The sequence below is a fragment of the Budorcas taxicolor genome, chromosome 6 (genome assembly GCF_023091745.1).
Source record: "Budorcas taxicolor isolate Tak-1 chromosome 6, Takin1.1, whole genome shotgun sequence".
Lineage (NCBI taxonomy): Eukaryota > Metazoa > Chordata > Mammalia > Artiodactyla > Bovidae > Budorcas > Budorcas taxicolor.
Genome location: NC_068915.1, coordinates 80,179,801 through 80,195,231, shown reverse-complemented (window position 1 = coordinate 80,195,231; position 15,431 = coordinate 80,179,801). Strand labels below are relative to the sequence as shown.

Here is a 15,431-nt window from a genome sequence, read left to right as displayed (position 1 = left end):
TACATTACTAACAACAGTATAAGATATAAGATAGCAGTATGATAATTTTTAGTACATCTATATATGAATGCAAGAATTTCATGTGTTTGAAAATTAGTTCATCCAGAATCCAGAGATCACAAAAACTCTTGTGTATTTCTTTCTTGCTTTGGAATTTCAGATACTACTGGCCATATTAAGAACCTGAGATAAAAGGAGAAAGCAAGAAATAATTTGAACGCTAGTAATCTACACTGCAGCAATTCACAATAGTGTGTTATATATAGAAAGAGATCAGTCATTGTTTTCAAGGCTGCTAAATAAAACTGAACTCTTGGAATGGCATGTCACTTGACCTTTCCAAGTTTCACCAGCAGTATTTAACTTGTTCAAAGGGAGCACACTTGCATGTGTCTTCTGTTGACAAGACAGCTTCTCCTGGTAGTTCGCAGAATGTTCAAAAGGCACAGGTCTCTTGCTTCAGAACGCAGGAGAGAGTTGATTTCTCCAAGAGCTACACGGTCCATACTGAAGGATGACATAAGAAATTTTCATTTTTTGTCACAATTTATACTCTCAGCAGGCCCTCTAAAATCAACGTCAGCAGTTAAACATACAAAAACTACTCACTTTGAGATTGAAATACTTGATGCTCAAACCAAAAAGCAGATATGTATTGTGGACAAGGTGAGTTTTATTTATTTATTTGAATTTCTCTTTTCTTCCTCAAAGATCATTGATCAGTTGATCGCTGCTGAAAAAGACTATACCAAAATGTATTTTTGGGTTTTCATATCAATTTTATGATGAGTAGGATGGATACTTTAGCATATACTTTAAATTATGTTTTGCGTACTTTGTTTCTATAAAAGATACCCACTGCATCTTTCATTTTCAACTTAAAGGGTAGCTAATAATTATTAGGTTCTGGTTTTCTTCCTAACATTGGGGCCATTGTCAGGAGACAAAATTTCAGTGCTCATCTTCTCAGCCTATGTGACATTTGCCTAGATTTTTCTCTTCATGCACTTCCTTGCATATTCAAATTTCCATATTTTTAACAGTGCTTGTAGAAAACAGCAGGCAAAAGGCACTAAATTTATTAAAATAATATTTAGCTTATGGGATAAAATCTAGCCATTTGAAAATTATTTAGAATTGATTTAATTGTCTACAGTGTTACAGTGTTTAGGAACTTAAATTACTGCTTAAAACTACAGAGTCTGAGTTCCTAAGAAGAATGTCTTGCTTAATGTACCATTCTTCTACACTTACATCACTGATGTTTCACTAAGGAAAGATAAGATACATACTTCCCAGGTTAGAAAAATAACACACAAGTATATATGTGCATTGTAGATAGACGTGTATGTACAATCTTCCAATCATTTTCAATTTTTCTAAAGTTTGAAAAAAACATGAGTACTTCAGTTTATTATGGGAAAGACTGACATTTTATAAAACATTTATTTATTTTGCTCTAAAGACATGTTGAGTAAGTATTTTGCTATTGTTCTAAAATGAAAATTCAATCACTGATTCCATTTATCAATGCTCTAGCTATGTTTCTAGATAAGAGGAAAAGAGAAGAAACTATTTACTTGCTTTTAACTGCCAAGAACATAATATATACCTTCTTATTTAGTAATTAAACATTGTGACCAGTCTATTAGTTGGAAAATACTTCTATTTATAGGTAGAAATGAAAGAGAGAACTTTTACAAGTTCATGCATGACATATGCGGAATGTATGAAATTGAAAACCTTTACTTCAGAATTCTAAATCATATTATTTCTCTATAGTACCACTAGAGTCATGTATAAATGATAAATATGCATTATAATATATATATATATTTGTATAATATATTTTAAACTTACAAACTTCAGGCATGTTACAATTTAAGTATTTCAGTAAAATGTTTGATTTTTTATATCATACAGTAGTAGGATAAATTTTGAAAATAAAATTACTATCTAGAAGTTGTTGATGTTTGTAGGTTCTCATTACTGAAAATTGATAACTTACAAGGAAAATATAATAAAATTAAGGTGGAATAAAATAATAAATGGAATATATATAATATTGGCCAAGGATTTCCAAAAACCATGATTCTAAAATGAGATGTTATTGTGTCTTTTCTGATATGTATCTAAACTTTGACATGAAATTTATTTTAAAGTAATAAAATATTGAGCTACTAATTATTTCCCTACTACATTTAAATTTCCTATTATTGATATTTTTAACACACAGGGTTTTTTTTAAGGTATTAATTAAACTGCACAAAATTTAAGCATACAGAAAACCAGTATTCTTTTCAGATAAGGATTTTTTTTCAGAATCTCACATTTGAACTCTAAGAGACCCAGTAATTGCATCTCCAATGCCAAATCTTTAGGGAAACTCATTAGGCTAGCTACAGGATTAATTTGGGATTCCTCACAGACTTTATTGCATAATCAACACCATCTGATGTGTAACTTGCTGCATCCAAATCTTTGACTTGTCAGTACATTGGGTTTTGTTTTGTCTTGTTTTAGTTTTGCAACTTGGTAAATTGTCTCATAATGATGGCAAGACATATAAAAGAAAATTAGTTTGCTAGTTTGCTTTATGATTGTAAACATGAAAAAATAGTGTTTCTTGTCTAACAGTTTTTTCTTAAACAAATTAACAGCTGTATTAATAGTAGGTCATGTTAATTGCCTCTCATTATACTTGGCTCTACCTAGTATATAAAAATCGTGTTACTTAAAGTTGATCTCTGTCTTTCAGTAACTGTAATTAAAGTTAAAAAGTAGTAAAAGTTAAAGGTCATATATTTTGGAACTAAGTATATTGTGACCAAATACCTACTACATCAGTCATATCTATCAAACACTCAGGAAAACCAATGAAGCACTGATCACCAGGACTCTTACTTAGAACATAGGTTAATAAAATCTATTTTATAAGCCTATGGTGAAGAGTAAGAATAAGGTATGTAACACATTTAGCATAGTGTCTTGAACATAATAGGGAAAAGCAAAATTTTTTTAGCTTAATAATCATTTGGAGGGAGAAATTTATTATGCCTACAAATCCAAGAAAAGATAAGTGATGGAACACTTGAAAGTTACCTATTGACATGATTTGTTATAATTTGTTATATATGAATTTTCAAATATGCATAAGATGTATGTATTTAGTAATATGTGCTGAACTCTAGTAGAAATTTTGTTGCATCTAGTAATTACAACTTTAACTGAGGAATGGGCAAAAAACATTTGCTCAAGATATTCATAAGACAAAAATATTAAAAGAATTATTTGGATTAAAGAAAACATTGAATCACATTCTTTTATTCATACACACAAACACCCCAGGAAATACAAATCCTTCTATTATCTTCTCCAGTTTCTATCTCATTTTTCTCATTACTTTCATTGTGGTCATGATGTCTGTCCACATTTTCCTCTTTTCATTCTATTTTAAACCCACTGCGTTCAGGCATTTGCCTCCATCACTTCTCAGAACATGAACTTGCTGAGTTTCGACAGTGAGGCAGTGATAAATACCTCACTAAATCCAAAGGCCAATTCTCATTCTTTACTTACTCAGTATATGGATACCATTTGCCACTGTTAACTACATCATCCTCCATAAAATATGTTTGATACTTGAGCTCTAGGAAAATACACATGCATTTTTAAAAAGACAATATCGCTGACCTCTTCCTTTTTTCTTGCTGCTTCTTTATTAACTGACTTATTAGATGTGGACTGTCACCAACTCAGTCATCAGGACTTTTATCCATGTTTAATCATTTACCTACGGAGTGCTGTAGCTTTAAATATCGTCTCTCTATTGATGACTCATAAACATGTAATCATAGCTTATCTTTTCCCCTGAAATGTAAATCCAATTATCGTTGTGTCTATCTTCCGATCTATGTATATATGTATCTATGTAGCTATGTATTCATCCATCTCTCTATCCAGCTATTTGGATCTTTACTAGGTATCTCAAACTGAAGAATCTAAAACTGAGCACTTGATCTTCCTTGAAAATTTCTCCACAGGGTTTTCCAAATCAACAAGTAGCAACTACACCCTTCAAATAGGTCAAGCCAAACACTTAGAGGCATCATGAGTAGTCTCTTCATCTCACAGCCCACATACAATCCATCTTCTTCATGATACTTTCAAATATATCCAGACTGACATATTTTCACCACCTTTCCCACCAGCACTCTTAATCTTTCCTCTGCTCTGTCCTTAGCACATTCAATATATTCTCTACATAGCAACCAGAACTAGACTGTTAAATCATGTCAGAGAACATCATTCCCCACTCATAACTAGTCAATGTGTTCCTTTGAGTCTTTACTTCCTGTTACTTTTTCCTCGGGGCCTTTCCTGACTACCTACTTAAAACTGCAAAATCTGCTATTGTTCTTTATTACCCTTCCCTGTTCTACTTCTTTACTAAAACCTATTACTATTTGACATATTCTGTATTTTCCTTTTTTCATTTTGTTTATTATTTGGCCTAATCCTATTATGCTAGCTTCACAAAGTCAAGGATTTTTTTTTTTCACTCCTGTTCTCTAACACTTGAAATGGTGTTTGGTTAAAAAAACAAAAAAAAACAAAAACAAAAAAAACAACACTTTATTCAATTATTTGTTAAATAACTCAATGCCTGTTCAAGAGATATGTGGATTTGACGATTCACTCATGTTTAGCAGTGGTAGTTTTGGGATGGAGGAGTATGATATTTAAAAATATTGTTTTTTTACTCTTTTCTAAATCTAATTTGGGCTTCCCTTGTAGTTCAGTTGGTAAAGAATCTGCCTGCAATGTAGGAGACATAGATTCGATCCCTGGGTTGGGACAATCCCCTGGAGAAGGAAATGGCAACCAACTCCAGTATCCTTGTCTGGAAAATCTCATGAACAGAGTAGCCTGGTGAGCTGCAGTCCATGGGGTCGTAAAGAGTTGGACATGACTGACTGACTAACACTTACTTAAATCTAATTACAAATCAAATAAGTGTAAATATATTTATAGAAAAACATTTAATTAAATCATTTCATTGAATGCACAGATTACTCTTGGCTTGCTCCCAAAAAGATGTATAGAGTTTAACTTTGTATTGTGTATAATTTACTAACAAATAGTCATGTTCTGATTACAGAAGCTAACAAGCCTTTCATAAAAAGGCAATGTGTATGGGAATATTTAATTGGTATAGTTAATTCCCATGAATAATTAAACTGCAGATAATATGACTCTCTTGTTTTCCTTTAGTGGCTATCTGATTCTTTTTGCAACCCCGTGTGCTATAGACCATCAGGCTCCTCTGTCCAAGAGATTTTCCAGACAAAAATACTGGATTGGGTTACCATTTTCTTCTCCAGGGTATCTTCCTGACTCAGGGATTGAACCTGCGTCTTCTGAACTGGCAGGCAGATTCTTTACCACTGAGCCACCAGAAATGTCCAATATGACTATTCGTGTGTATGTATGTGTGTGTGTGTGTGCACGCATGTATGCTAAGTTGCTTCAATTGTGTTCGACTCTTTGTGACCCTGTGGACTGTAGTTCTACAGACTCCTTTATCCAAGGGATTTTCCAGGATACTGGAGTGGGTTGCCATGCCCTCCTTCAGGGCATCTTTCCTACCCAAGGATTGAACATGTGTCTTTTACGTCTCTTTCAGTGGGAGCCAGGCTGTTTACCACTAGCACCACTTGGGAAGCCAAGTATGACAATAAAGAATGATAAAAGTGAGAAGATTTAACAACTATTGTTAAATATAATTTTAAGCATTTTTTGAACATTAAAAATACAGATGAAAAGTACATTTTTAAAATTAGCAATGAGTAGTTTCTAGTTGCTAACTATTCCCATCTCACTTCTATTTTTTAAAATGTCAGAAGCTTATCTGGTGACAAGTGAATGATTCAAGAGCATGGAAAGAACTCTAAAAACTAGGCTTGTTAACATTTCCATTACCATCACATTCTTTTTTCTTTAATCTTTTCTCCAAGGAACTTGACCTCAAGAGACGTCTATCTCTTATTTTGTATACTCTATGAAAAAATTGTCAAAAACTTTTTAAAGACTTCTTATGAAGAAAATACTCAGTAATTCTGCAATCCTTTTAAAGGCAAAAATACCAGTGTTCACTAGAAAACTGTGAAGAAAATAATAGGCTAGTAAGAGTTCACAAAAATTGTACTTTTAATACTTAAGCTAGAAAATTTGAGAATTCTTAATGTCTGAATTTGCCACTTTTAATATTTTATCTTGGACATGTAATTTAGCATATGTTTGCCTTAATCTGCTAATCTGTAAAATGAGAATGACACTTGCCTTAAAATGGTCTAATGGCAGTTTTCAGAATTTCATGCATATGCAAATACAAATATCTTCCTGTTCTTCCATTCCTCCTCTTCTTTCTCCTTCTCTTGTTTTCTATTCCTTTCTCCTCTATTTTTTCACTCTCTTCTTCACATCCCTACTCTCTTTTTTCTCCTCTCCACTTTATCTCCTCCATGCTATTTCTTATGATGTGGCATCATATAATTGAAAGTTTATGAATTTTGAACTCAAATACACCATATTTTAGTACAAATTTGTCCTGCTTTTTTTTTTTTTCTCTTTTTCCTTGGATATAGTCCAATATATCTGTCCCTTATTATCTTTTTCTAGAAAAGTATCTAGATATTATTAATCTTCTCCCCCTGTATAGATGAAGAAAAATTGGCACTGGGAGTTGAAACAAACTTAGTGTGTTTTAGAACCAAACTTTGAATCTGGTCAATATACATTCTGTGGCTTGCTCTTAACTACCATACACTATTATGTGGAAAATTATTGACCTGTACTAGCCAAAATTCTCATTTTCTATTTAATTTCATGATTGAGGCATCTGACTTCCAGTAAAATGTGTTTCAGGCCATTAGTCCTATTTTACAAGGATGTCTACTTGCCTTTCCACTTAACATAAAGAAAGACTCTTAAGTATATTAAAATATATTTTACAGGCTTCCCTGGTGGCTCAGACAGTAAAGATATATATACATAAAATAACATTAGTTAATATTCAAACCTAAAAACTAAAACTACTTAAAATTTTCTCTAATAATAAAGACAAATTGTGTTTCATTTTTTTTTAAATTAAGAAATTGAATGGTTCCTCCCAAAAGAGGTAATTAGCATAATCATTTTGTATGAACCCATGGGATCCCCAGTGCCTACTCTTCTTTAATATATGATTGAGAATTCCATAATGCAGCATGAAGTTCTGATTTCAAAATAATCATTGTTTAATATTTTCTGCCCTGTCTTATATTTCTCTCAGAAAAGGTATACCTATCTTGTACATTTGTTCGTGGTATGTAGTTCAAATATATAATGTGATTAAAGAGATAATTTAGTGCAATGATTTATGCCCTGAAGTCAGATATGTTTGTATCTGCATTTGAGCTTTTCAAATCATTGTCTTATCACCTTAACATATTACTTAACTATTCTGATTTTTAGTTTTTCAAGTAGGGTAAATATCAATCCAAAGTAGGGTAAACATCTATCTTCCAGGAGTATCTGTGGATTTTATATTTCTATGAAAAATGTTGTACCATGTGTGTCACACAGTTATTTGCCTGCAAATGAACATTATTTTAGATAGTGGTGATACATTTTAAAATATTATTACACTGAAGTGGGAAAATAACTAAATTGATAATTTTTCATTATGACTATAAAAATTTAGTCCTTTAAATGATAGTTATTATTATTCTTTTCTGAAATGATTAGTAGGATCTTCCCTGATACCTCAGTCGGTAAAGAATCTTCCTGCAATGCAGGAGACCCCCGTTGGATTCCTGGGTCAGGAAGATTTGCTGGAGAAGGGATAGGCTACCCACTCCAGTATTCTTGGGTTTCCATTGTGCCTCAGCAGATAAGGAATTCGCCTACAGTGTGGAAGACCTGGGTTCAATCCCTGGGTTGGGAAGATCCCCTGGGAAAGGGAAAAGCTACCCACTCCAGTATTCTGGCCTGGAGAATTCCATGGACTGTATAGTCCATCGGACTGCAAAGAGTCAGACACGACTGATTAGGAAGCACTAGAATTAGAAAGCATAGTCACAGGCTCCCATCTATGCAGAATCAATTTCTAGAAGTCTGTATCCCACCCTCATATACCAAATAATATGCATACTTACTTATACTATGTTATACCATGAGAGATGCCAATAGATGTACAAGCATTTCCTGTCACTTTATTACTAGAGAAAAAATTAATGTATTCTAGAAAACTATTCACGAATGACATTTACAAAGCTAATTTACATTGTTGTAAATATTTAACTAATTTATGTCTACACATTTCAATTTTCCATTTGTATCACTGTTTACAGTAAGGCTAAGATGTCATTTTTATATCCTAATACATGAGGTCATGATACTCCATTTAGAAAGTAAACATGGATGATTAGGTTTTAGAGGATGCCTCTAGAAATAAAATGGTTGAAATTTACCTGATTCAGTCATTCTCTCACTCTGTATTTTGACATTTTATAGTATCACAATCAAGTATCTATTGATCCAAAATATATTTATTGATATATTGTCCAGTGTTCTATTACATTTTCAAGATAACGCATTAACACAAACAGATACAATTCCTAATTTCATTGATTTAATTCTCTCCTGTGGGAGATGACACTGTAAAAGTAATTTTACATGCAAAAATATTTAGAATGTGAGAGGAAAAGCAAAGTAATTTGGGGTGGTAAACATAGGAAGATTACTTGGTCTGTTGAACAGGAAAATCTTCCTGGAGAAAAGGTGTTTATGTGTGACCCAGATAGTGAATAAAATGAGAAGTAGGAGGATAAGATAGACACTTAAGAAGCAGAAACAACAGTACATGTTGTTTGGTTGTCAAGAATGAGGGACAGGAAGGGTGTAGATATGATGTTAAAATAATAACATCTTTGAGCAACTGAAAATCCTGAAGATGAAAATCCTTTACGATAATACAGTGGAAGAAACAAATAGATTCATGGGTTTAGCTCTGATGGAGTGCCAGAACTATGGATGGAGGTTCATGACATTGTAGAGGAGGCAAGGATCAAGACCATCCCCAAGAAAAATAAATGCAAAAAGGCAAAATGGTTGTCTGAGGAGGCCTTGGAAATAGCTAAGAAAAGAAGAGATACTAAAGGCAAGGAGAAAAGGAAATATATACCCATTTGAATGCAGGTTTCCAAAGAATAGCAAGGAGAGATAAGAAAGCTTTCCTCACTAATCAATGCAAAGAAATAGAGGGAAACAATAGAATAGGAAAGACTGGAAATTTCCTAGAAAATTAGAGATACCGCCAGACTTTAGCAATATGTGAACCATGAACTCCCTGATGTTCAAGCTGGTTTTAGAAAAGGCAGAGGAACCAGAGATCAAATTGCCAACATCCGCTGGATCATGGAGAAAGCAAGAGAGTTCCAGAAAAACATCTACTTCTGCTTTGACTATGCCAAAGCCTTTGACTATGTGGATCACAATAAACTGGAAAATTCTGAGATGGGAATAGCAAACCACCTAACCTGCCTCTTGGGAAATCTGTATGCAGGTCAGGAAGCAACAGTTAGAACTGGACATTAAACAACAGACTGATTCCAAATAGGAAAAGGAGTTTGTCAAGGGTGTATATTGTCATCCTGCTTATTTAACTTATATGCAGAGTACATCATGAGTAACGCTGGACTGGAAGAAACACAAGCTGGAATCAAGATTGCCGGGAGAAATATCAATAGCCTCAGATATGCAGATGCCACCACCCTTATGGCAGAAAGTGAAGAGGAACTACAAAACCGCTTGATGAAAGTGAAAGAGGAGAGTGAAAGTGTTAACTTAAAGCTCAACATTCAGAAAACAAAGATCATGGCATCTGGTCCTATCACTTCATGGGAAATAGACTGGGAAACAGTAGAAACAGTGTCAGACTTTATTTTTTTGGGCTCCAGAATCACTGCAGATTGTGACTGCAGCCATGAAATTAAAAGACACTTACCCCTTGGAAGAAAAGTTACGACCAACCTAGATAGCATATTCAAAAGCAGAAACATTACTTTGCCGACTAAGGTCCGTCTAGTCAAGGCTATGGTTTTTCCAGAAGTCATGTATGGATGTGAGAGTTGGACTGTGAAGAAGACTGAGCACCAAAGAACTGATGCTTTTGAACTGTGGTGTTAGAGAAGACTCTTGAGAGTCCCTTGGACTGCAATGAGATCCAACCAGTCCATTCTGAAGGAGATCAGCCCTGGGATTTCTTTGGAAGGAATGATGCCAAAGCTGAAGCTCCAGTACTTTGGCCACCTCATGAGAAGAGTTGACTTATTGGAAAAATCTCTGATGCTGGGATGGATTGGGGGCAGAAGGAGAAGGGGATGATCAAGGATGAGATGGCTGGATGGCATCACGGACTCGATGGACATGAATCTGAGTGAACTCTGAGAGATGGTGATGGACAGGGAGGCCTGGCGTGCTGTGATTCATGGGGTCGCAAAGAGTCGGACACAACTGAGCGACTGAACAGAATGGAAAACAGAGGAATGCTTTAAGTGTCCCATATATTAAAGGTTTCAGCATTAATTGCTGAATTTAATGAGACCACTTTAGATACAGTAATTTGGGGGGGAATCTAGTCTGGAATCGTACTGCCAAGCAATGTAGAATAAAAATTTTTATTCTTTCGGGGAGGGGGGAGGGGTTCTTGAAAAATATACTTGTCTTAACTCTATTCTTCAACTTTGTACTCTTAGTTAGTTCAATTCATACACTTGGGATTATCTTCTACATTTTCTTTATTAATCCATGTTGCAATATTCTACACTACTCAGCTATCCCAAAATAGTCTTATAATTTGCATTGTTTCACTTTTGATCAAATTTGATTCATGTCCCTGGAGTGTACTGTCACAATATTATGTCTAATTCACATTCATTCTTCATGGTTCAACTGAGACAACAACCATTTCATGTGCTAGTATTATATCCTATAAGCAGATGTGTTCTTTGTCCCAATAATAATTAGTTGAAATCTCCATTCATTTCAGTTCAGTTCAGTTGAGTCGCTCAGTTGTGTCCGACTCTTTGTGACCCCATGAATTGCAGCACGCCAGGCCTCCCTGTCCATCACCATCTCCCGGAGTTCACTCAGATTCATGTCCATCGAGTCCGTGATGCCATCCAGCCATCTCATCCTCGATCGTCCCCTTCTCCTTCTGCCCCCAATCCATCCCAGCATCAGAGATTTTTCCAATAAGTCAACTCTTCTCATGAGGTGGCCAAAGTACTGGAGCTTCAGCTTTGGCATCATTCCTTCCAAAGAAATCCCAGGGCTAATCTCCTTCAGAATGGACTGGTTGGATCTCGTTGCAGTCCAAGAGACTCTCAAGAGTCTTCTCTAACACCACAGTTCAAAAGCACCAATTCTTCGGAGCTCAGCTTTCTTCACAGTCCAACTCTCACATCCATACATGACCACTAGAAAAACCATAACTTGACTAGACTGACATTTGTTGGCAACATAATGTCTCTGCTTTTGAATATGCTATCTAGGTTGGTCATAACTCCCTATCCATGACCAACTCCCAGAGTTCACTCAGACTCACGTCCATTGAGTCAGTGATGCCATCCAGCCATCTTATCCTTGGTCGTCCCATTCTTCTCCTGCCCCCAATCCCTCCCAGCATCAGAATCTTTTCCAATGAGTCAACTCTTTGCATAAGGTGGCCAAACTACTGGAGTTTCAGCTTCAGCATCATTCCCTCCAAAGAAATCCCAAGGCTGATCTCCTTTAGAATGAGCTGATTGGATCTCCTTGCAGTCCAAGGGACTCTCAAGACTCTTCTCCAACACCACAGTTCAAAAGCATCAATTCTTCAGAGCTCAGCTTTCTTCACAGTCCAACTCTCACATCCATACATGACCACTAGAAAAACCATAGCCTTGACTAGACTGATATTTGTTGGCAACATAATGTCTCTGCTTTTGAATATGCTATCTAAGTTGGTCATAGCTTTTCTTCCAAGGAGTAAGCATCTTTTAATTTCATGGCTTATGTAAGCTAGTAGTTGGGACTGAGCATTTGTACCTATCTTAACAATTTGAAAAATCGATTTTGTGCTTGTCCAATCAAATAATCTTTTTGAAATGAGGATTGTATCTGGTATATCAGTGTTTAATTTTATAACAACTTAGTTTCATTTTATTTTACAAATGAATTAGTCCACAGCAAAGAAGAAATTTTTCAGAAGTGATACTTTATCCCACATTGTTTGGGAAGCACTAAACAAGATGACATGAAAGTGATCATGTCAACCCTGCCATCATTTAAGCAGATCAAATCACCTGAATGCTATTTTATAATATATGTATCTTGGATGCAAAATTAGAACTTGCCATATTCAGGTTCTTCCTGGATTTCTTTCCAAAGATCACAATTTCTTGAAAGGCAAAGTAAAATAATAACTCTCAAAGGTTTGTGTTGTAAATATAGAACAAAACTTGTGGCTAAAATGACAAAATTTTAGACAAATGCAAGTAAATGAATGGTGTTTCTCTTGGAAATTTCAAGATCAGATGATAATAGAAATACTAACCATTTAAGGAAGAAAATTTGGAGGATTATATTGTGCAATTAAAACAGAACCTATTTCCTATTAATTCAAGACTGAATGAGGAAAGTTAATAGTTGGAATCATATGTTTAATAAGACAGACAACATTTTCTTCACAGAACATAGCTGTGAAATGGTGACTATATTTTAGCAAGATGTGTAAAAGTGAGAGCATTATAGCTACTTTGTTATTTAAACTAGACAAAGTTACTTTATGAGTGGCTACTATATTTTAGGTTAGTTACACGGGGTTGAAAATTAAACACATTTCTTTACTCTGATATGAATAAGAGAGATTAGACATTTTAAAAAAATTATACTATGGCAAAAGAACATAGGAGAGTTTAGCCCAAATTATACTAAGAAAGCTGAAAAGAGAATACTTCTCATCTGAGGGATGTTTAAGTGGTGAGGATAAGAATTCATTGGAAGAAGCGACTCAAATATATATATATATATATATATATATATATATATATATGAGAAAATCAGAAAAGTTTATTTAAACCAGGGATAACCAATAGGACTAGAATTGAATGAGTCTGATCCAGTAATGACCACCTGGGACATTGTTAACAAGGGTGGGATTAGTGGGAAATTGGTAATGGCTGACATTTCTTAAGCAGTTTTATTGAGATATAATTGACATATAACAAATGACATACTTAAAATATATAATAAGTTTGACATATGCATATATTCATGAGACGATCACCACAGTCAAGATAGTGAACATATTCATTCATCACCATCAAAAGCTTTTTTGTGCCTTTTTTTCTTCCCTCCCGCTTCTTCCTGCACCCCCAATTCCCATGCAACCTCTAATGTGCTGTTACTATAAATTTGTTTTATTTTTTCACAGGTAAATTGAATCATGTATTGTCTCTGGCCTGGGTTCTTTCCTTCAGGGTAGTTATCTGGAGATTTACCCAGGTTCTTGTGGGTGTTAGTTGATAGCTTTTCTTTTCATTGTTGAGTAGTATTCCAGTGTACAGACATACCACAGTTTATCCATTGGCTTGTTGTGGTTACTTGGGTTGTGTCTACTTTTTGACTTAAGAGCTTAATATGTTTTTTGAGTACTTACTTTGGGCCAAATACCCTTCTAAGTGGTGCTGGTAGTAAAGAACACGCCTGCAATGTAGGTGACATAAACAGAAGCAGGTTCGATCATTGGGTTGGGAAGACCCCTGGAGGAGGTCATAGCAACACACTCCAGTAATCTTGTCTGGAGAATCCCATGGACAGAGGAGGCTGGGGGCTACAGCCCATGGGGTCACAAAGAGTCAGACATGACTGAGTGACTGAGTACACGTGCATGAGGCAAACACTGTCCCTCCTTGTTGATGAGCAACTGAAGCACCATGTGGCCAAGTAAACTGCCCACGATCATGCATCTGTTAAAAGAAAGAACTAGGATTCAAACCTAGAAAGCATGATTCTAGCTAAAGGATATTCTCTAGACAAGAAACACAAAAAGGGTGTATAAACTTGAACCCCAAACAATAAAGTAAATGGCAATGGGATCATGCTGCTGCTACTGCTGCTAAGTCGCTTACTTATCAATAATTACCTTAAATGTAAATGGGTTGAATGCCCCAGCCAAAAGACAAAGACTGGCTGAATGGATACAAAAACAAGACCCCAATATATGTTGTCTACAAGAGACCCACCTCAAAACAGGGCCACATAGAGACTGAAAGTGAAGGGCTGGAAAAAGATTTTCCATGCAAATAGAGACCAAAAGAAAGCAGGAGTGGCAATACTCATATCAGATAAAATAGACTTTAAAACAAAGGCTGTGAAAAGAGACAAAGAGGGCCACTACATAATGATCAAAAGATCAATCCAAGAAGAAGATATAACAATTATAAATACATATGCACCCAACACAGGAGCACCACAATATGTAAGACAAATGCTAACAAGTATGAAAGGGGAAATTAACAATAACACAGAAATAGTGGCAGACATTAATACTCTAATCACACCTATGGATAGATCAACTAAACAGAAAATTAACAAGGAAACACAAATCTTAAATGATACAATAGACCAATTAGACCTGATTGATATATATAGGACGTTTCACCCCAAAACATGAATTTCACCTTTTTCTCAAGTGCACATGGAACCTTCTCCAGGATAGATCACATCCTGGGCCATAAATCTAGCCTTGGTAAATTCAAAAAAAAATTCAAATCATTCCAAGCATCTTTTTTGACTGCAACGCAGTAAGATTAGATCTCAATTACAGGAGAAAAACTATTAAAAATTCCAACGTATGGAGGCTGAACAACACGCTGCTGAATAATCAACAAATCAGAGAAGAAATCAAAATATGCATAGAAATGAATGAAAATGAAAACAAAACAAGCCAAAACCTGTGGGACACTGTAAAAGCAGTGCTAAGGGGAAAGTTCATAGCAATACAGGCATACTTCAAGAAACAAGAAAAAAGTCAAATAAATAACCTAACTCTATACCTAAAGCAACTAGAAAAGGAAGAAATGAAGAAACCCAGGGTTAGTAGAAGGAAAAACATATTTTTAAAAAATATGTATAGTAAAATACATTCACATATGTAGGGTTGAAAGAACAACTTCTCAGAAGAATAGTTAGCATAACAAAGGAAAAGAGACAGAAAAGTAATAAGCAAGGTTTCTGGCCCTATCTAATTAAGTTCATGGTGTGATGCTGCAGAAAGAGTGAACTGAGAAAACAACAGTAGATTTTGTGGGTGGGACTGATGGTATGGGTGGAGGCCTACATGG

The 15,431-nt window shown here is 35.0% G+C and overlaps 1 protein-coding gene across 1 annotated transcript in view; it reads left to right on the top strand.

Moving 5' to 3' along the window:
• Window positions 1-432: 432 nt before the first annotated feature.
• Window positions 433-15,431, top strand: part of TECRL (trans-2,3-enoyl-CoA reductase like) — a 150,931-nt gene continuing 135,932 nt past the window's right edge. The window contains exon 1 of the mRNA XM_052642112.1: window positions 433-666. Coding sequence (XP_052498072.1) covers window positions 433-666 — 234 coding nt within the window. The remainder of the gene's footprint in view (window positions 667-15,431) is intronic.